Here is a 22,415-nt window from a genome sequence, read left to right on the forward strand (position 1 = left end):
AATGGACTGTAGCCATATGGAGTATGCTAAGGTCTGATAAAATTTGCAGGATGTTGATTTATTTTTAAATCTTTAAGAATTATTATTGTAATTAAAAAATGTGAAATTATTTGAAAATTTTAAGGTGTAAAAATCCATGAATAATAATTTTATATCATATAATAAGTAAATAGAACAATAATATTATTATTATACATTGATGCTTTAGTCCCTTTAGGAACTTGAAGTTTTTGCATGCTATTTGATGGTAGTTAGTTTTTAATGTTCTATTTCTCAAATCTCAGGTTATCAAGCTGAGCTTTGGAAAGATGTTTTGAAAGAAAGAAGAAAAAGATCTCTTACGACCACTGTGTTTTTGGATACCAGTGGCATAAATCCATTCTGTAGTAAGTTATCATTTTTATCAAATAAACAAATGACTAATTTTATGTACTAATTTGTATTTTATCCAAAATGTTCTTTCTACCTACTCAAATTTTATCATGTACTTTCAAGAAACTTTAAAATTTGTTAGAACTAGTTGTACAAATTTAAGTAAGGATTGGATTTTTTAAGTAAAATAAACATATGCTTTTGGTAGTCTTTTTCCAATAAACAATATTATTTTTTCCCCAAAAGTTACATGACTATCCTTCTCACCCTTAGAGTCATGTCAGTATATAACAGGTTATAGAGTTTAAGACATCTATCTATACTTTTACCATACTTTTAAGAACTGAGAATATATAAATGCAAAAAAGTGTGCAAATAAATGATAATTTTTCCAACATATTCAGGGTTAAACAAGAGGAAAACATTTGAAGAATAAGAGAGAATCTTTTAGAAATGTATTAAATAATTACTGTAGATATATGAGGGGCTAGTTAAGAAAGCAAAATTATTCTCTTTAGACATAAAAAGTCCTAAGTGCTTTATAAATGAAAGTACATTCTACTCTATGGAGACTTGGGAACAAATTTTTCAGTCACTATCATTGACCTTGGTTAATGAGGGATCAATATTTAAAATAGGTTCTCATATTTACAAATATGTTTAGGTCAGTTGCTAATATTTTGCAGTCACAAGTGCCATCAATTATGAGACATTATAATTCTTTAAACATTAGTGATGTTTTCTACTATCCAGAACTGGGCCTGTCCATTTATAAAATTAAATTTTTATTGAGTTAAATTTAAATTTAGATTTACATACATATATAAAAAGTAATACAGAGAGGCTCTGTGTCCACTTTATCCAGTTTTCCTCAATAATTAACTTTCACAACATTATGAAATATATATAATCTCACTACCACAATATTGACAGTGATACAATGCATACATCTTATTCATATGTGCATGTATGTGTATGTGTGTGTTTAGCTCTGCACAATTTAATCACACATACAGGACCATGTATCTGTAGCCTCAGTGAAGTTGTTAAACATCTTTGTCACCCCAAGTACCCCTTGGGTGTACTTTTATGACCACATATACCACCTTCCTTCCATCCTGCTGTTTCTGACCCCTCTTATCCATTAATAAATTCCTGACCTTTTATTTTGAATATGTAACCTAAGGGGAATAATTTAGTATATGACCTTTTAACTGGTCTTTTTTCCTCCTAAGCATAATTCTCTGGACGTTCAGCCACATTATTATATAACATCTATCAATAATTCATCCCTCTTTATTGCTTAGTAGTATTCCAGACTATGTCCGTACTACAGTTCGTTTAATTCATCTGTTGAAGAACTTTAAGATGTTATTATTTTTTGGCTATTATGAATATAGCTGCTTTGAATATTTGTGTGAATTTAAGTTTTTGTTTATTGTATAAGCCCAGGAATGTAATTTCTGGGCCAGAAGCTAATTGTTGATGTAGCCTTATAAGAAATTGACAATGTCTTTTTCAGAGTATCTACCATTTTACATTCCTGTCAGCAAAATATGGATGATCTCTTATCTCTGATTTCTTACTAGTGTTTGCTGTTGTCATTATTTTAGAAGTTGTATTTGTTCTGCCCTGCCTGGGTAGCTGACTTGGTTAGAGCATCGTGCCAAGGCCCAGAGGCTGGCCATTCGATCCCCAGGCAGGGCACGTACGGGAACAGATCGATTTTCCTGTCTCTCTCTCTCTCTCTCTTTTTTCCTCTTTCTAAAATCAATAAAATAAACATATAAAAATTAAAAACTAAATAAAGTTTTATTTATTCTGATAAACAAATGGTGATACCATATTGCAGTTTTTAAAGTTTTGTTGCCCTGATAACTTATGATATTGAATATCTTTTCTATATATTCTTCATTGATGCAATGTGTCTTTTGTGGATTTTTTTAATTGGATTTTTTTAAACTGTTGAGTTTTGAGGGTTCTCTCTCTCTCTTTCTCTTTCCATACACACACACACACACACACACACACACACACACTTTTTTGTGACAGAGACAGAGAGAGAGAGAGACAGACAGACAGACAGACAGGAAGGGAGAGAGATGAGAAGCATCAGTTCTTCATTGCGGCACCTCAGTTGTTCACTGATTGCTTTCTCACATGTGCTTTGACTGGGGTGCTACAGCAGGGCAAGCGATCCCTTGCTCAAGCCAGCAACTTTGGGTTCAAGCCAGTGACCTTGAGGTTCAAGACAGTGACTTTTGCGCTCAAGCCAGTTACCATGGAGTCAGGCCTATGATCCCACGCTCAAGCTAGCGACCCCGCACTCAAACTGGATAAGCCTGTGCTCAAACTAGCAACCTCAGGGTTTTAAACCTGCATCTTTGGCATCCCAGTCGAATGCTCTATCAACTGCACCACTGCCTGGTCAGGCTCTCTCTCTCTCACTATATAAATATAAATATATATATTTATAGAAATATTTCTATAAATATATAAATATTTCTATAAATATATATACTTATATTAATAAATATATATATTTTTTGTATTTTTCTTAAGTGAGAAGGGGGGTTAGGGGGAGGCAGAGAGACAGTCTCCCACACTTGCCTGACCCAGATCCACCTGGCATGCCCACCAGGGGGCAATGTTATGCCCATCTGGTGCGTTGCTCCGCTGCAATCCGAGCCATTCTAGCACCCGAGGCAGAGGCCATGGAGCCATCCTCCGTGCCCAGGTCAACTTTGCTCCAATGGAACCTTGGCTGCGGGAGGGGAAGAAAGAGATAGAGAGAAAGGAGAGGGGGAAGGGTGGAGAAGCAGATGAGCGCTTCTCTTGTGTGCCCTGGCCAGTAATCAAACCTGGAACTTCCACAGGCTGGTCTGACACTCTATTACTGGGCCAACTGGCCAGGGCCTTCAATATTTTTGATAGTAGCTTTTTTGGGCTATTTGGTTTACAAATATTTTTTCCATCTCTAACAGAAAAAGACTTGACTATCTGTATCTTTTTCATAAGGGCTTTCAAAGGGTCAAAAGTATTTACACTTGATGAGGTAATTTACCATTTTTTTCTTTAGTGGAACGTGTTTTTGGTGTCTCAGAACTCTGTTGAGCTGTAGGTCCTGAAGATTTTCTTCTACAACTTTTTCTAAAAGTTTTTTTTTTTTTAAATATGTTACATTTAAGTGTGTAATCCATTTTAGTTTAGCTTTTGTATAATTCATGAGGTTTAGGTGGAAGTTCATGTTTTTGTTTTTGTTTTTTGCTCTGGATGTCCATTTTTCCAGTAACATTTGTGAAAAGGCTATTCTTACTTTAGTGAAATGTTTTTGCAACTTTATCAAATATAAATTAAGTGTATTTGTTTAGGTCTATTTATTTGGGGTCTATTTTATACTTTCCATTCCGTTTCATTGATCTATACATTTACCTTTTGTGTAAGATCACTCAGTATTACTAGAGCTATGCCATAAGATTTATTATCTGGGAGATTAATAATTTCTTCTCACTTGTCCTTGTCATTATTATTTTAGGTATTCTAAGGTAGGTGCCTTTCAATATATATTTTAAAAATGTTTGTCTATATATACAAAAACTTTGCTGGAATTTTGGTGAGGATTACATTAAACCTACAGATCACTTTGGAGAAAACTGACATCTTTACCATGTTGAGTCTTCTGATTCATGAACATGTATCTCTTCATTTGCTTTGAAACTTTGATTTCTTTCATCAGCATTTTGTAATTTTCAGCATACAGAAACTGTGCATCTTTTGTTACGTGTATACCTAGGTATTTTATTTTTTGAGTGATGGTAGCTGATATTTAAATTTCTTGGTATCTTCATGTACATTGTTAATATAAAGAAATGAGACTGAATCTTTTGTATTGAATTTGTTCTCTGGAATATCTCTCAATTTGCTTTTCCTTCCTTCCTTCCTTCCTTCCCTCCCTCCCTCCCTCCCTCCCTCCTTCCTTCCTTCCTTCCTTCCTTCCTTCCTTCCTTCCTTCCTTCCTTCCTTTCTTCCTTCCTCCCTTCCCTTCCCTTCTTTTCCTTCCTTCCCTTCCTTCCTTCCTTCCTTCCTTCCTTCCTTCCTCCTTTTCGTCCTCCCTCCTCCCTTCCTCTCATCCTCCTCCTCTTCCTTCCTTCCTTCCTTCCTTCCCCTTTCCTTTCCCTCCATTCCTCCCTTCTTCCCCTTCCTTCCTCCCTTTCTTTCCTTCCTTCCTCCCTCCCTTCCTTCTTTCCTCCTTTTCTTCCTCCCTTCCTCCCTTTCTCCTTTCCTTCCTCTCTTCCTCCTTTTCCTTCCTTCCTCCCTCCCTCCCTCCCTCCTTCCCTCCCTTCCTTCCTTTCTTCCTTCCTTCCCCTTTCCTTTCCCTCCATCTCTCCCTCCCGTTCCTTCCTCCCTTTCCTTCCTTCCTTCCTTCCTTCCTTCCTTCCTTCCTTCCTTCCTTCCTTCCTTCCCCTTTCCTTTCCCTCCATCCCTTCCTCCCTTTCCTTCCTCCCTCCCTCCCTCCCTCCCTCCTTCCCTCCCTTCCTTCCTTCCTTCCTTCCCCTTTCCTTTCCCTCCATCTCTCCCTCCCGTTCCTTCCTCCCTTTCCTTCCTTCCTTCCTTCCTTCCTTCCTTCCTTCCTTCCTTCCTTCCTTCCTTCCTTCCTTCCTTCCTTCCTTCCTTCCTTCCTTCTTCCCTCCCTCCCTCCCTCCCTCCCTCCCTCCCTCCCTCCCTCTCTCCTTCCCTCCCTCCCTCCTTTTTTTTCTTTCCTTCCTTTCTTCCTTTGTGACAGAGAAAGGGACAATATATTAGGGGAAGTGGTTATGAGGTCATGTTTAAAGAAGTAAAGGTTTGAATAGCATGGATCCACTTATACGTAGATTTTTTAAGTGAATTAAAGTCTATATTTTTGTTTTGTAGCTTATTATTTTGTTCTCAGTATAATTGTTTTGGATAACACTATGAAGGATGGCTATATTACACTTAAATTATTAAACCAACTTGGAGGAATTGAAGACTCAAAGCTCTATCAGTAAGTATAATTTAGTATTATTTTTATTCATAAACTGATTTTTTTTTAGATCAACCACTTTGGAAGATAATCCAAATAGTGTAAATTTTCTACCCAAGGTACTTTCAAAGGCATGGAGCCAGGAATGTGCCTGATTTCAATTCTAGCACAGACTGCAGTTGTAGGACAGTCGTTTCAAACTCGTCCAGAAGGCAAAGAAATTGTGAGCCTTGATTTTCTTTGCAAACATTGTGTTCTTACGTAGAAGACCAGGAAATACTGATGTGTGTTATTCAAATACTTGAATTAGTTCATCTTTAAATAAAGGAACATGAAATATGAAACACCCGTAATCTGTCCATCTACACTAGGCCAATGAATTTATTCTATTTGTTAATAATTCTTTGCTAATAAATATAGTCATGCTTTGGGATTTCAAGTTAGATGCCAAGGAAACCAGAGACTTCTAAATGATCTTTATTTTTCTTTTCAAAGTTATAGTAGGAATATTTGCTTGTATTAAAAATGTGTGATATTGTACAGAAGAAAATGAGAATCACCTGTAGTTGCATCATCTAGTGATATTCTCATTGCTACTTGGTTTACAAGCATTCCTCCCTTCTCCTTCTATATTTTGTGCATGCCCCTGTGCACCCACAGTCTACATTTTTATTTAGCAAAATTAGGATTTTGATTAAAATGTATTCTGCATCCTGATTTTTATAAATGCTGTAGTGTGATCAATTTTTTTCTGTCATTAAAATCACATACATTAAAATATGATACCAAAATACAATATACCAATATAGGATTTTAAACAGGGGCTATCCATAGTAGATATTCAGGTTAGAACAGTTTCCCAGATAGATGCATGATGGGAGATTAGAGTGGAACAAGACCAGAAAGGTGACAATTGTAATCACTGATATGAAAGATGATGAGGACATAATCCAAATAAGTGAAATTTGTTTGTTTTTTGGATTTAGAATAGACCTGTTTTTTGATTAAACATGAGAAATTGAAGGAACTAAACCAATCTAGAGTAACCTAAAGTTTTCATCTTTATGACTATATTATGATGCCATTCAGTGAGACAGGACATGTATGGAAATAAGTCAGTTTAATTATTCAATAAATGTCACTGAGATCTTCTGTAGGTCAGGAACTCCACCAAAAATTAGGGATATGATTTTGCACAAATTAGATTTTTGTCTTTACTTAATTTTTCTAGTGCAGCAGAATGACTTTACAGATATATAATACAAATAAAAGGATGTTTATTATTTCTTTATTGAAACAATTTTTAATGACCATCTGCATGGAACCAGGCACTGTGTGTGCTAAGTATGGAGGATGCGGTGATAAGAAAGGCAGGCATGGTCCTACCTTCATTAAGCTGTAAAGATATAAAGGTAATTAAATAATTCTAAAAAAAATTGTAAAACCTGTCCATGCAGAATGTCTTGAGGCACATTGTAGTGTATAAGGAAACGTGAAATGGGGGATGAGAATTAGTGAGTGGGGCCACTAAAGGTCTCTTTAAAGAGGTTTCATACCTGTTGATTGAGACCTACATTTTGATGAGCTGGAGTTTAGCCTGCTTTTCTGGCTCCCAGGTGAGAGGCCAACACAGACAAAGATCCTGAAGCAGAGAGGTACGTGGCCCGTTTCAGGAGCAGAAGGAAGTGCATTGTGTCTGAAAACAGAGGCAGGGAGAGCAAGAGAGATCTGAGAGACTCAGAGAGCACCTAGAGTTTTTAAGAACGAGAACTTGTAAGACATGTCCCAGGATCATATTTTATTTACTGGGAAAGTGAAAACCACTGATGGGTTTCACCTGAGATGGTCCAGTTGGGGCAGGATTGGCTTTTTTATGATGGAGAGACACTTCGACCACAGTGGATTGGAAGCAGGAGAGACAAGGACTCTTACAAGAGCGTGAGCAAGAGGCAGTCCCGAGACTGTGTTTGCAGTGGAGATGGAGAAATGAGGATGACTTCTAAGCAGATTCTTACATTTTATAAGTAAAGTCAGTAGGAATTTATGCTAGATTGATGTGGGGATTGAAAGAGAGGATGATAACAAGTGTGAATCCTAGTTGTCTGGTTTAGGCAATAGACAGGGGTACAATTTAAAATGGTAAGGAAACTTGTAAATTTTAGGATTGTGTGTGTGTGTGTGTGTGTGTGTGAGAGAGAGAGAGAGAGAGAGAGAGAGAGTATGTGTGTGTGTGTGAGAGAGAGAGAGAGGAAGGGAGAGAGAGGTAGGTGTTGGGGAAGGTGTTATTTAGATGGAACCTGCTGAGTTTTAGGCACCCTTGAGATACCCAAGAAGACATGATGAATAACAGTAGATTATGTGTCTGCATTCAGCAGACAGGACTCAGCTGCAGGCAGAGATTTGGTGGTCCCAAGCAAAGGTATTTGACACCATGGGAGTGGATGGGAATTTCTCGAGGAAGACAACACATTCCCTTCTGTATATGTTGACTTAGAAATCTAGATATGCTCTTGGATAATATTTAGAGACATAACCAATGACATACATTGTGAAAGAGGAGATAGTAACTCAGCCGGGAGGGCACAGAGGTGAACTTTGAAGGGAGTGATGGTGACCATCGGAGAGTCTACCTGCTGTGGAGATTCCAAAGGAAAAGAGAGCAAGGGTAAGCATAAAATGGCACTAGTGCTGAGTGTCCACAGGTTGCACTTCGGCTGTTCTATGTGTGATTATCACTTCTGTGTAAGCCAGCCCTGGCCTCAAAGGAGGAAATTATTGCCAGACCTGTGCTGGTGCAGTGGATAAAGTGTTGACCTGAAACGCTGAGGTCGCCGGTTCAAAACCCTGGGCTTGCACAGTCAACGCAAAATACAGGAAGCAACTACTATGAGTTGGTGCTTCCCACTTCTCCCCACTCTTTCTCTCTCTCTCCCCTATCTAAAAATCAATCAATAAAGTAAAAAAGGAAATTATTGCAGCATAGTTTTTAAAAAGTCTCTATCTCCTTTTTCCTCGCCTCTCCTCACCTCTTCTTCCTTTCATTACCTCCTCCTCCTCCTCTTCATTCTCCTCTTTTCCTTGGAAGTCCCTTTGGAGTCAGCAGACCCATGTTCACAGACTCCAGGGCCTCTGTTCCTGGTATGCAGGTATGATGAATTGAGTGGAAGTAAAGAGAGTGGACATGGCTGTGTTTGCATTCTAGCTTTGCATTCACTGGCTTAGAGAGGCACTTATATGCTCTGATACTCAGTCTTCTCATCTGTAAGATGGTAATACTAATAGTACCTGATAAAAGGAGTTGTGGAGGTCATTAAATGAGATCAAACGTGTAAAGCTGTATTGCAGTTCTGGGTACATTGTCAATGCTCAGGTCACTGTACTTACAAACACTAAATTTATTTTTTCCTTTGAATCTCAGTCCTCTATAATAATTCCTTAACTCATAAATATCTTATAAATTGACACAGACTAACAAAGGGTTATTATTTGAGTACTCAGTTTATTCAAGGAACTGTAATATTTGTCAAGGGTTTAAAAAAAGCATAAATGATTTCTCTAATTTTAGCTAAATGAACAGTCTAAATACATAGAAAGATAAGATGTCCGACATCTTTCCCAAAAAGTATTCCCATAATATTGTGTACGGAGATACAAATAGTACTTCATTTTGTTTTAAACCACTCTTTAAATTATTTTAATAAATACTTTAACATTTATTGTTTGGCCTTTTTCTATGACATTGGTCTCTATTCTCATTTATTAATATTATATTGACTTTAGAGTTCAATTCTATTTCAAATTACTAATATGCTGAGTATGTCAAATTTTCTGTTTAGACAGAATAAGTCATTTTATAAACTTCAAGAAGTCAAGATCCTTGCTCAGTTTTTAAATGATGTTGTAAACATTTCAAGCATTTGTTTGGGTTATCGTCAGAGCTCCAGTCAACAATGTTCTACGTGCCAGTATAGTATCCAGCGTCTCATGTTAAAATCACTTACGTATCCAGAAAGGTAAGAGAATTAAGTTTTGATTTATGTATAATCTTTTAAACTGGAGAATTTTTTTTTTTTTCTGAAGCTGGAAACGGGGAGGCAGTCAGACAGACTCCCGCATGCACCCGACCGGGATCCACCCGGCACACCCACCAGGGGGCGACGCTCTGCCCACCAGGATGCTCTGCCCCTCCTGGGCGTCGCTCTGTCGCGACCAGAGCCACTCTAGCACCTGGGGCAGAGGCGAAGGAGCCATCCCCAGCACCCGGGCCATCTTTTGCTCCAATGGAGCATCGGCTGCGGGAAGGGAAGAGAGAGACAGAGAGGAAGGAGAGGGGGAGGGGTGGAGAAGCAGATGGGCGTCTCTCCTGTGTGCCCTGGCCGGGAATCGAACCTGGGATTTCCGCACGCCAGGCCGACGCTCTACCACTGAGCCAACTGGCCAGGGCCTTAAACTGGAGAATATTGATTTGCTAAAAATGGTTTCAGTATTCATGTACTCAAGTATCTGTTTATTGTATATTTCAAATTATATTTCATTAGAATATCTAAAAGGTAGAAAATGCATTTTGTTTTTAACTGGGATGATACTCATTTGAAATCACATTACCCAAGCAAGGAACACACATGCAGTTATATCATGAGACACAACAAAAATGAAAAAGGTAAGACAAATGTCTGTCTTAGAAGTTTATCAATAATTTCTTATATATACATACATAGTGACAGAGTAGTTTAGGGTCCTTTTATGCAGTCTTTTAAATGAAGTCCAATGGCTGAAAACTCTATAACGAGACATATGGTTATATAAGCTACAAATCATCATAATTTTCAATGATCTCTTCTATTATGTAACTTTATTACTTTTTATCTGAGAAGAGAAAAATATCCATTTTCATCTGCTGTATCTAAGATTCTACAGATCACTGGAGATTCAACCTCAAGAATACACTGACAAGGGTGAGACTCTATCTAGCACGTACACAATAACACCATGAAGAGAATCTCACCCTACTAACAGTTACCGGTCTTGGTTTGTCAGTAACATCACAGAGATCTCCGTTCCAAAAATTGTGACTCCATTATTACTGCATGGGTACTATTTTTAAAAGACAGTAGACTTTATCTGTATTTTTCTAAGCTTATTTAATATATTTTTCTTGGTTTCATATCTTCACAACCAAAGAGGTTTTCCCACTATCTTTGTCCTCATGGTACTGATGTATATGTTCACCATGGCTGAATCCATGTCCACAAAGCACCCCTGCGAAAGCACTAAGAGCCACTAAGAGATCCTTAATGAGTTAATCTGTCAGTTTGAATATGTGAGTTGTTCCCACAGGACTGTGAGCATCAACTAAGCTCCAGTACTGATGTGTTTGTGGATTGCTAGAAATCTCCATCTTTAGTTGATTGCAACACTTCATCTTTATTTCTCTTTGTTTCTCTATTAATATATTTGATTTCCTCATTGCCTTTTGATGAATGTTGAACTTAGAAATAAGAATTTTGGAGAATAAAAATTATAAAAATAATATTAATTTAGATGACATTTATATTAATAGAAGAGATGGGAAAATTTGTAGAAGTGTAAGTTATTTTGTAACTTTGTATAAGAATAGTCATTCAAAAGTCAATAAGATGTCATAATACAAAAATCTTGGGATAATTTTACTGTCCTTTTTCTTTGATTGAAATACAAAAATATAAAAATATATGGATATTTTTAGTTAAGAATATTAGCAACATGATTCCTTGACAAAGTATATTAGGGGAAGTGGTTACGGGGTCATGTTTGAAGAACTAAAGGTTTGAATAACATGTGTTCACTTATATATAGATTGTTGAAAAAATAAATATATTGAAAACGTTTTTAAAGATTTTTGACAGTTTGAAAAAACTGCAGACAAACCATGTAGCCTAGAAATTTAAAAAATGTAAATACAGTGGTACCTTGAGATACAAATTTAATTAATTCTGTAACTGAGCTCATAAATCAGTCAACTCGTATATCAAACTGCTAATACTAGACCCGTGCACCAACGCACCAACTAGCGGCAGCTTCCCAAAGCACGACTTGTATCTCGGAATATTGCTTGGATCTCGAACAAAAATACAGACCCAGTTGCAGCTCGTATCTTAAAAAATTCGTATGTTGGTCTGTTCGTATCTCAAGGTACCACTGTATTAGGTATGTCATGAGTATATAAAATACAGCCACTGATGAAATTTAGCTAGAAGCTTAAAATGAGAGATAAGTTTAGTTCTGTGCACGTGAACGGCAAAATGAACCACGGATAATCCACCCTATGTGTATGTGGGCAAAGGCAGGGCTAGGTACCTTTCTTACTGTTTAAATCTTTGAAGCCTCGTGCGGCTTATTCACTGCAATAGCTTCAAGGATTACTGTTCACAGAGATGACAGTATGGTCATCATGTACTTGAAGCTTTGAGACATCATGGATCTGCTTACAAGCAAATTTCTCTGTCTAACCATAAGGTAGTGGCTATCATCTTTTGTGGAGTATTCAACTTAGTTTTTCCTTTATTGTTGGATACTTCATATTTCCCAGTATTTGCTTATACACACTGGCCATGCATAGACAATTAACAGAACTTTGAACGGAGTCCTTGCTTTGTATCCACAGAAGAAATATCAGGGAGAAAGAACATTTTCACATCTTCCACCTCACCACACGATGTTCACGCCTTGATGCAAAATGTGCGTGAGCCTCAGACAGCCAGTGTTTCTCTGTGCATCTCTGTTTTAGGTGATTTCTTATAAGGGAAGAGGAAAAGCAGGCATATGTGACCACTGTCATTTAAATTGTAAACAGAGAGACATCATATACAACTTTTTCCTTAGTTAAGTAAGAAATAGGGTGCAGTCATAGAGATATGTTACTGAACAAAAAGTAAGCATGCATTTCATTTTAATTTTTATGAGAAATCTAAACAGTGGATAGACTATAAAAATTTACTAAATATATAAAATGTAGGTACAGTTATTTTGTACTCGGGAAAAAATGAAAATACATTGTGGGTGTTAAGCAATACTCTTAACTTTTCTACTGGCTGGAGATGCTAACAGCTGTTTGGATAAAAATGCATGTTTTAAGTTTAATTACCCAGATAATTGTCATAACCAATTAGTCGATTTTCCTATTTAGATCTGTCCATACAGATAATGTGTAACTAATGAGAATTAGCACTGCCAAATTGTTGGGGACGTGAGTTATAAAAATGTGAGGCCTTATGCTCCAGATTCAACTGTGTAATCACTCAGGCAGTAATTATCTCCGTAACAAACTGTGACAGAGACTATGACATAACTCTCTTCTAGATTTTTCCAGAAGAGCAGGGCCTTTAAATCTAGGGACTGAGAGGGACATTCTCCGTAGAAGTGTCCTGGTATTAACTGCCTAAGAAAAGTTGGAGTAAAACTGCCTTTAAAAACTTAACAGTAACACATACTCTTTTAGGCACACAGTTCAATGAGTTTTGATAAATTCACGGAGCCGTGTAATCACCCCCACAATCAAGATTCAGAACATTCCCATTGATCACAGAAACTGCTTTGTGCTGCTCCTCTGTGTTCAACCTCATTCCTCACTCTCACTACCTGGCACACGTGCCTTTTCCCAAACATCGTATCAATGGAATCATACAGTATGCAGCCTTTTCAGTAGGGCTTTTCTCACTTAGCTTCATACATTGGAAATGTATCCATGTTGTCCCTTATATCAATGAAATGTTACAGATGAATAGGATTCTATGTATGGTTATACTGGATTCGTTTATTAATTCACCATTTGGAGCACATATGGTTTGTTCACAGTTTTTGCTATCTGTGTCTGACAAGAGCCAACATAAATATTTGCATGCAGATTTTTTTTTTTTTTTGTATTTTTCTGAAGTGAGAAGCAGAGAGGCAGAGAGACAGACTCCTGCATGCGCCTGACCAGGATCCACGCAGCATGCCCACGAGGGGGTGATGCTCTGCCCATCAGGGGTGTTGCTCCTTTGTGGCCGGAGCCATTCTAGTGCCTGAGATGGAGGCCATGGAGCCATCCTTAGTGCCCGAGCCAACTTTGCTCCCATGGAGCCTTGGCTTCAGGAGGGGAAGAAAGAGAGAGAAAGGAGAGGGGGAGGGGTGGAGAAGCAGATGGGTGCTTCTCCTGTGTGTCCTGGCTGGGAATCGAACCTGGGACTTCCACGTGCCGGGCCTATATGCTACCACTGAGCCAACCGGTCAGGGCCTTTGCATGCAGATTTTTATGTGAACAAAAGTGTTATATCTCTTTGATAAATACTTATCAATAAAATTGCTGGGTCATATCGTAAGTGTATGTTTAACTTTATAAAAACTGACAGACTGTTGTTTTGAGATGTGGGACAGTTTGCAGTCTCTGGCACTTGTCAGAAATGCACTGTGCTCCTGCACCAAAGCCTCACCTTCACCAGTTCTGCTGTTTTGTTTTTATTTTCAGTATTCTAAAAAGTATACTGAGGTATCTCCTTGTGTTTTTAATTTGCATGTTGATGACTTCTGCCATTTATTAGAGTACTTACATCTTTTAATTTAATGGGATCATGAATATGGTTGGGTTTAAATTTACCGTCTTGCTCTTTTGTTTTAGATTTGTTCCATCTGTTCTTTGTTTCTATTTTTCTCATTGTCTGCTTTGTTTTGTATAAATTAGGTAGTATTATGCTTCCATTTAATCTCTTTTGTGGGCTAATTATAACTTTTTAAAAATTATTTTAGCAGTTTCTTTGGGATTTATATAATAATCTTTAATTTATCACAGTGTATCTTCAAGTGAATTTTTCCACTTAACATATAACATAAAATCTCTATAGTAATACAATTCCATTTCTTCCATTCTAGCTTTTATTTTGTTGTTGGTGTACATTTTAATTGCATATATACTTAAAATGCCACAATACAATGTATTATTTTTTAAAGGGTCCAGCTATTAGATTATAAAAAATTAGGAAAATTCATGTATTTATCCACTTAGTTACCATTTCTGGTGAACTTCTATACCGTATGTAGATGCATATTTTCCTGTAGTATAATTTATCTTTTGACTAAAGGAGTTCCTTTAAAAAGTTTTTGTAGTGTGGGTCTGCTGGTTGTGAATTTTCTCAGACACCAGTGTCTGAAAAAGCTTTCTGATGCCTTCGTGCGAAAAGATAAATTATCTGGTTATGAATTCTAGTTTAACAGTTTTGGGGTTTTTTTTTTGTTTTTTTTTACTTTGACTACTTTTAAGATGTTGCTGTACTCTACGCATAATTATTTTCATTTTAGAAGGTGGCGAAGAGAATTGATTAAGTCATTTTGGCAACATTTGTTCATGCAGTTCAGCCCAGCTCTTCCGTGGTCACTACCAACGGTGGAAGAGGTAGCTTAGCCTCTCTCTGCGTTAAGTGCAGGTCTCAGGCATTTCAGTACCCAACAATATCTCCCGTGCACTGTCACTATTCCAGTGAAGCAGCAAAGAAGTCGAAGCTCAAAGTTTTTGTTGTTGTAAAGCCAGAAGTCATGGCCAGGGCCACTATCGCAGCAGCCTTCTGGCCTATGCAGGTTCGCATTGGATTCGGACAGTCGGTAAAGAAACAGCGGAGCCAAAAACTGATGGGCCATAGTCTTTAATTCTAGCTTGCACCCGGCGGGCAAGTAAAAACACACACTGGGCTCCAAAACCCAGTCACATTCAGTGCTCACAAAGCCACTGACTTATCCGAGTTTCCTAGAATCAAAGGTTTCTAGCTCACCAGACTTATTCACCTCTGTTCCCCATCTCCTTCCTTATCCCAAATACAAACTCTACACAAACTGGCATCTCACTCAGCACTCCACCATCTTGGCTGCTTCTCCTGGCCTCCTCCACATGGCCTTTCTCTGCTCTCCTCTGCTCTCTCTTCTAATGATAATCTCAGGAACCAAGAGCGCCAGCTCTCGCTCTGTCCCCATTTTATAGTGTAGAAATCCAAACCCTTAATCCAATATACAAAATAGGGAAGTCTCTAATACAAAGTCACTTTCTGAGGCATGATTGGATTGTACCACCCCACATCAAAAAGGGTGGGAAAGGCTTAATCCCAAAACCAAGCCCCAGGCTACAAAGATCCTGCCTGCCCCCAACACACATTAATATCACCTGGGCGACGGCCTCCTTGTGTCATCTTTAACAAAGTGAGCATAATACATTTTATCCGCCCAACAGTTGTTTTTTCTCGTAAACATTGTGTTTACTTCATTCCAGTGCAGCGCCATGAGCGAGTGGAAACCGTCATATAGGTTTGTTCCAACTACTGCATTTAGAGAACTAGTTATTTATAGGCACCAACTATTCTTTTTTTTTAATTTTTATTTATTTATTTATTTATTTATTTTTTGTATTTTTCTGAAGCTAGAAACCGGGAGAGACAGTCAGACAGACTCCTGCATGCGCCCAACCGGGATCCACCCGGCACGCCCACCAGGGGGCAACGCTCTGCCCCTCTGGGGTGTCGCTCTGTTGCATCCAGAGCCACTCTAGCGCCTGGGGCAGAGGCCAAGGAGCCATCCCCAGCGCCCGGGCCATCTTTGCTCCAATGGAGCCTTGGCTGCGGGAGGGGAAGAGAGAGACAGAGATGAAGGAGAGGGGGAGGGGTGGAGAAGCAAATGGGTGCTTCTCCTGTGTGCCCTGGCCGGGAATCGAACCCGGGACTTCTGCATGCCAGGCCGATGCTCTACCACTGAGCCAACCGGCCAGGGCCCCAACTATTCTAATATTTACGACAAGAACAGAAACTATGTTGTTTTACTAATAGTTATTTTCCCCTCTTTCTCTCACAGACCACCAGTGTGCATGTATGATTTTGTCCTTAAAGAAAGCGAGGGAATGTTTCTGAAACCATGCACCTGCACACGAGGGGAAATATAACATGCCGTCTTCCATCAATTGTAACATCTTGTTTGTGACTTAAAGAAATTGTTCATGGGAATGTATTTCTTTTAAAATGCGTTGTTCAAAAGAAAAGATTCAGATATTTCTACTTCCTAAATAAAATTTTAAGAATAAAAAAAATACAGAAAATTTAAAAGTGCATATGGCAAAGCATTCTGAATGTATTCTGTAAGCTGTTTCTTTCTGATTTCTTCAACCAACAGTTTACCATTGAATGTTTCCTTTAATTACTTATCATTAATAGATAATATATCTTTGAGGAAAAAAGAAAAAAATTGTTTCTTCAATATACTGTGTCAACATTCTCTACTTCTCAGACCACACTGGTAAAATAAATGAATGTTTTGCATTGTAAATTCATCTCTTGGAGAAGTTACTGGCATTAATATAAATCTTATAAAAATAAATACACCTTCTGTTTAGTGATCTATGTAGCATTTTTGTAATGCTTTGTAAATAAAGATATTTTCCTACAGAGCACAATAAGCTAACAGTCCATAATACTTGAGGTCAAGTCTTGGGTCTACTTCTACTAATGCTGTTATCATGACTGACTAAATTTACCTACAACGTTTCAGTCACCTAAGAATTTTTATGTAGATTGATTCAATATTTTGACTAATGTTTGCCTATAATAATAATGATGATGAAAACCATAATAGCGAACTCATAAATCACTGTATTTTTATTTACACTGTTCACAAAAATTGGAATATTTTATCACTTCAAGTGAAGCAATAAAATATACATACTTAATCATTCCAAAAACCCTATGAGGTTGGCCTTGTTATCTTCACTGATTAAGAAACTGAGAGACAGAAACGCTCACTGACTTATGCCAAATCATGCACAAAACCAGAAATGAATCTAAAAAGTCTTGCTCTTGTGTCCCTGTTTTTTAAAAAATTTTATTTAGACAATTAATTTTAATGGGGTGACATTGATCAATTAGAGTATACATAGATTCAGAGAAAACATCTCCAGATCATTTTGACATTTGATTATGTTGTATATCCATCACCCAAAGTTAAATTGTCCTCTGTCACCTTTTATTTGGTTTTCTTAATGCCCTCCCCTCCCCCCACCTCCTCTCTCTCCCCTCCCCTTCCCCAGGTAACCAAGATTAGCTATTATCAACAAGACAGGTAATAACAAATGTTGGAGAGGCTGTGGAGAAAAAGGGACCCTCATTCACTGTTGGTGGTAAAGTAAATTAGTACAACCACTATAATAGAAAGTATAATGGGTCCTCAAAAAATTAAGAATAGAACTACCATATGACCCAGCAATCCCTCTACTGGGAATATACCCCCAAAACTAAAAAAATACTGATACGTAAAGACACATGCAGCCCCATGTTCATCACAGCATTGTTCACGGTGGCTAAGACATGGGAACAACCAAAAAGCCCTTCAACAGATGATTGGATAAGGATGTATCCCTGTTTTTAACCCCTGTAATATGTGCTTCCTACAGTTCCATACATGTGAGTAGCTATATTTACAAATATTGTTACATTCAAAGGAATCATCTAAATGTCCTTGCCATTTTTCTATTTACTTGTTTATTCCCGGTGGCCCTGGCTTCCGCCTCTCTCACTGATGTCTGAATGATTCCAAGCCCTTTATTTCTGCCTCCAGCCGCCAAATCCCCCTCCCCCCCACACACACACCTTTTCTAAAATGTATGTTTCTAAACCAGTTTGCCAACTGAGTCCGGCTCGTCCGGCTCTGCGCTTTTGAATTTCACCTTTTTTAGGAGGAATTTCTGGGGCTGCCTTAACCAAATACAATACACAGGAGCCTAAACAACAAAACATTTCTTGTCTCGTGTTCTGGAGGCGAGATGAGCAAGACCAAGGTGTCAGTAGGCTTGGGCGCTGCGGAGCCTCTTCCCTGACTTCAGGTGGCCCCTGGTGCCATGTGGTCACCTGCTCCCTCCTGTGTGCATGCGGTCTTTCTGGTGTGTCTGCATGCGGTCTCTCTGGTGTGTCTGCATTTCCCGATTTTCTGCCGAGTAGAAAAAGGAACAGGGCCCCGTCCCCTCCCCATCCACGAGGGTGGTCCCCAGCTCCTCTCTCCCAGCGAAGCATAAACGTGGAAAACGCCCTTTCTCCACTGGAGCCTTTTTCCCCAGGGTTTTTCTACCAGCACAGGGACAGTTGATGCCAGCCAGCCCCGGGGCGGCAGGGGCGGAGTTGTGAGAGCCACCTGGATTTTAAAGTGCTTCATACAAATTAGCATTTAGAAAATAGTCACGAGGATGTAATGAACAGCATAGGGAATGTAGTCCACAACATTGTAATAAATATGTGTGGAGAGGAATCACTTGTAAGTTATATAAATGTCTAACTACTACATTGTACAACTGAAACTGCTATAATATAAAATTGAATTTCAAGTGTAATTGAAAAATAAAATTTAAAAAATGAAGTACTTGGGAGACACCTGCCCTTGGTCAGGCTTTGCGTCCATCCACTGTCTGTCCATGGCTGTCTGTTAATGTTTGTTTGGTCTATCATTAGACAAGGGCTAAACGGAGGTTTGAAGGAGGGAAAGTTCAGGAGGACTGGGATTGAGAAAAGGCCTTTGGGTTGGTAGCCTTGGGACAGCAGGTATCAACCGGGTGGGCTTGCTGGGTTGAAGTGTTCAAGAGTGGGTGAGGGATGAGGACGCAGGAGGCGGCCAGGGCACAGGGAGCCTTTGATGATGAAAAGGAGAAAGGAAGATTGTAATTTGAGGGTTGAGGAGAGCTTTTTGTTATAGAATTTTTAAATTTCTCAATATTTAAAGAAAAGAAAATATATTTAAAATGCAAGAAAGTCAAGGAATCTTGAGTAGAGATCAATAGGATTTAGGGTCCAGATTGAGGAACTGGGCTCGATGGAGGGCTATTTAGCCCCCCCCCCCCCCCCGGGCTGGGCAGGAGTGCTGGAATGTGGAGGGGAGGAGATAACGCTGTACTGGACCATAATTTATCTTTCTGGAATTTTGTCTTCTTGAGCAGAGTTGGCCTTTAAACCCCATGACATTGCAAAAACTTTCATGATCTATGCTTTGATCAGATCAAAATTATCTGTTGAAGAGAAGTACTCAACTGTTTGACTACATGATCTTGGTGGGGGGGTATAACCAGCTCTGTTATTATATTTTATATGTCGTTTGAAATAGTTTATCTTTCCCTGTTTTTCATTACAGGTGAGGAAGCCCATGCTAGCCATGTGGTATATGCCATTGGGTATCTACATTAAACTGAGCGTTATTTACTGTGTGCTTTCCCAGAGATGCATGCAAGTGATTTAGAACTATCTCTTTAAAGATCTTTTATTCAGAGTGGGAACATCCAAAGCAAATCAGTGGTGTTTTTCTTCTGTGTTTTAAAGCCATCAGTGAACAATGGTTTCTCAAACTAACCTGTGTTCCTATTGAAAATATGGATTCCCTGGCCTCACTCCCAAGCCTTTGAAATAAAACTCTCAGGAGTGGAGCTTAGGAATAGTAATTTAAAACAGAGACCACAGAATTCTTTGGCATTGAAAGTTATTGATAGCTTCTGAGATTTTTCTTTGAGATTTGGGCTTATTGGGTCCTGTTTAGAACAGATTTTTTTGAAGGTTATTTGAATGAATTGCTGCCAAATTTATGTAACTGAAAGGTATAATCCCTTTTTAAAGGAAAATTATGTAGTCATTTTGCCTGAAAAAAAAAGTTTATGATCATAAAACCCCATTTTAGAAGATTCAGATAAAACATAATTTCTTTAATTCTGTAGTTAAGAAATAACTGCCAATGATCTGATCTTCTGGCATTTTATACATAAAAGATATGCACATCACACATATATAATATATATAACATAATTGAGATTCTAGTATATGTACATTTCTATATATATATTTTTTGCCACCTAGCTATTATGAGCACTTTTCCATGTAGTTAAGGTTTTATTTTTTATTTTATTTTTTTGTGACAGAGACAGAGAGAGAGACAGATAGTGACAGGCAGACAGGAAGGGAGAGAAATGAAAAGCATCAATTCTACGTTGTGGCACCTTAGTTGTTCATTGATTGCTTTCTCATATGTGACTTGACGAGGGTGAGGGGACTACAGCAGAGTGAATGACCCCTTGCTCAAGCCAGTGACCTTGTGCTCAAGCCAGCGACCTTGGGCTTCAAGCCAGTCACCATGGGGTCCTGTCTCATAGCCCACGTTCAAGCTGGCAACCTGGGAGTTTCAAACCTGGGTCCTCTGCGTCCTAGTCCAATGCTCCATCCACTGTTCCACGGTTTAAAATATTGTTTTAATGAAAGCATATGTTTTATCATATGGAGGTACTGTGGTTAATTAAATGAGCTCCCTAATGTTAGCATTGATTTTTTTTTCTTCAGTTTTTGGTTATTTTAGTAATATTGGTTGATGAAGTCAAAGCAATTTAAATGCTTTTTTTTTTTTTTTTGCATTTTTTCTGAAGCTGGAAACAGGGAGAGACAGTCAGACAGACTCCCGCATGCGCCCGACCGGGATCCACCCAGCACGCCCACCATGGGGCAACGCTCTGCCCACCAGGGGGCGATGCTCTGCCCATCTTGGGCGTCGCCATGTTGCGACCAGAGCCACTCTAGCGCCTGAGGCAGAGGCCACAGAGCCATCCCCAGTGCCCGGGTCATCTTTGCTCCAATGGAGCCTTGGCTGCGGGAGGGGAAGAGAGAGACAGAGAGGAAGGCATGGCAGAGGGGTGGAGAAGCAAATGGGCGCTTCTCCTGTGTGCCCTGGCCGGGAATCGAACCCGGGTCCTCCGCACGCCAGGCCGACACTCTACCGCTGAGCCAACCGGCCAGGGCCTAAATGCATTTTTTAAATCAAGTTTTCACATATTCTTACTGCTTTTCCTCGCCAGAGGAAAGTAGACATTTCTGAAGGATCTATTTGGTGGGATTCAGCTGGTTCTCACCGGTTCAGCAGAACTGAAACCTAAGTTTTTGTAGAGTTTGGCAAACTAGTTGTTAAAATGGCACTTGTCATCAGGTTCTCTCTAAGGTCAGCTGCCCAGTGTGGAAATCACAAATTTACTTTCCTTACTCTTTTTGTATGTTCGTCTGTGGAACATTGTATTCTAAGCGCCCATAGTAATGTTCATTCCATCCATAGGCGAAAACAATTGCAAATGAAGACGCCAATCAAGAAGCTACATGGAAATATCTTTTTTTTGTGTGTGTGCAGAGACAGAGAGAATGGCAGAGACAGAGAGTCAGAGAGAGGGACAGATAGGGACAGACAGACAGGAAGGGAGAGAGACAAGAAACATCAATTCTTCATTGCGGTTCCTTAGTTGTTCATTGATTGATTTCTCATATGTGCCTTGACCGGGGGACTACAGCAGACTGAGTGACCCCTTGCTCAAGCCAGCCAGCGACTTTGGGCTCAAGCTGGTGAGCCTTGCTCAAACCAGATGAGCCCGCACTCAAGATGGCAACCTCGGGGGTCTCGAACCTGTGACCTCCACATCACAGTCCGACGCTCTATCCACTGCGCCACTGCCTGGTCAGGCTGGAAATATCTTAAATAACAGTTTTATTGTTTTTTGTCAGGTATTATTTAATATTTTTTCATTAATATTTTAAAACTCAGATAATTTAGTTTTGTGTACCTCTTTTATTGTTCTTACTTAGGTATTAAATGCATGAAATAATAAACTACCTTTTGGTATGTTGTTTTTTTATACTTAAAACGATCTTTAGGGCAGGGAACCAGTTGTTAAATTATTTGAATCTCACCACTGGATCTATTATCTTTCAGGCCCATTCTCAAATAGTGGTTCTCAAAATGTAATGCATATAAAGAATTACCTGAGGAGCTTGTTAAAAATTCATTTTCCTGAGTCCCAGGTTCGGCTGCTTTGAGAGTAGGGCCTAGGAATCTGCAATTTTAACAAATATTTTTCTGTATTAGATAGATATAAGTGCTCTTAGAACAAGGGTCCCCAAACTACAGCCCGCAGGCCGCATGCGGCCCCCTGAGGCCATTTATCCGGCCCCCGCCGCACTTCCGGAAGGGGCACCTCTTTCATTGGTGGTCAGTGAGGAGC

At 39.0% G+C, this 22,415-nt stretch overlaps 1 protein-coding gene across 1 annotated transcript in view; it reads left to right on the plus strand.

Moving 5' to 3' along the window:
- The window catches only part of LIPI (lipase I), a 38,891-nt gene extending 22,532 nt beyond the window's left edge, over positions 1–16,359 (plus strand). Inside the window, exons 7-10 of the mRNA XM_066347311.1 lie at positions 285–386; positions 5,284–5,395; positions 9,211–9,387; positions 16,220–16,359. Of these exons, the coding sequence (XP_066203408.1) occupies positions 285–386; positions 5,284–5,395; positions 9,211–9,387; positions 16,220–16,307 (479 nt within the window). The 3' untranslated portion in view covers positions 16,308–16,359. The remainder of the gene's footprint in view (positions 1–284; positions 387–5,283; positions 5,396–9,210; positions 9,388–16,219) is intronic.
- The last annotated feature ends 6,056 nt before the right edge of the window (positions 16,360–22,415 follow it).

The sequence above is a fragment of the Saccopteryx leptura genome, chromosome 8 (genome assembly GCF_036850995.1).
Source record: "Saccopteryx leptura isolate mSacLep1 chromosome 8, mSacLep1_pri_phased_curated, whole genome shotgun sequence".
NCBI classification, from domain to species: Eukaryota; Metazoa; Chordata; class Mammalia; order Chiroptera; family Emballonuridae; genus Saccopteryx; species Saccopteryx leptura.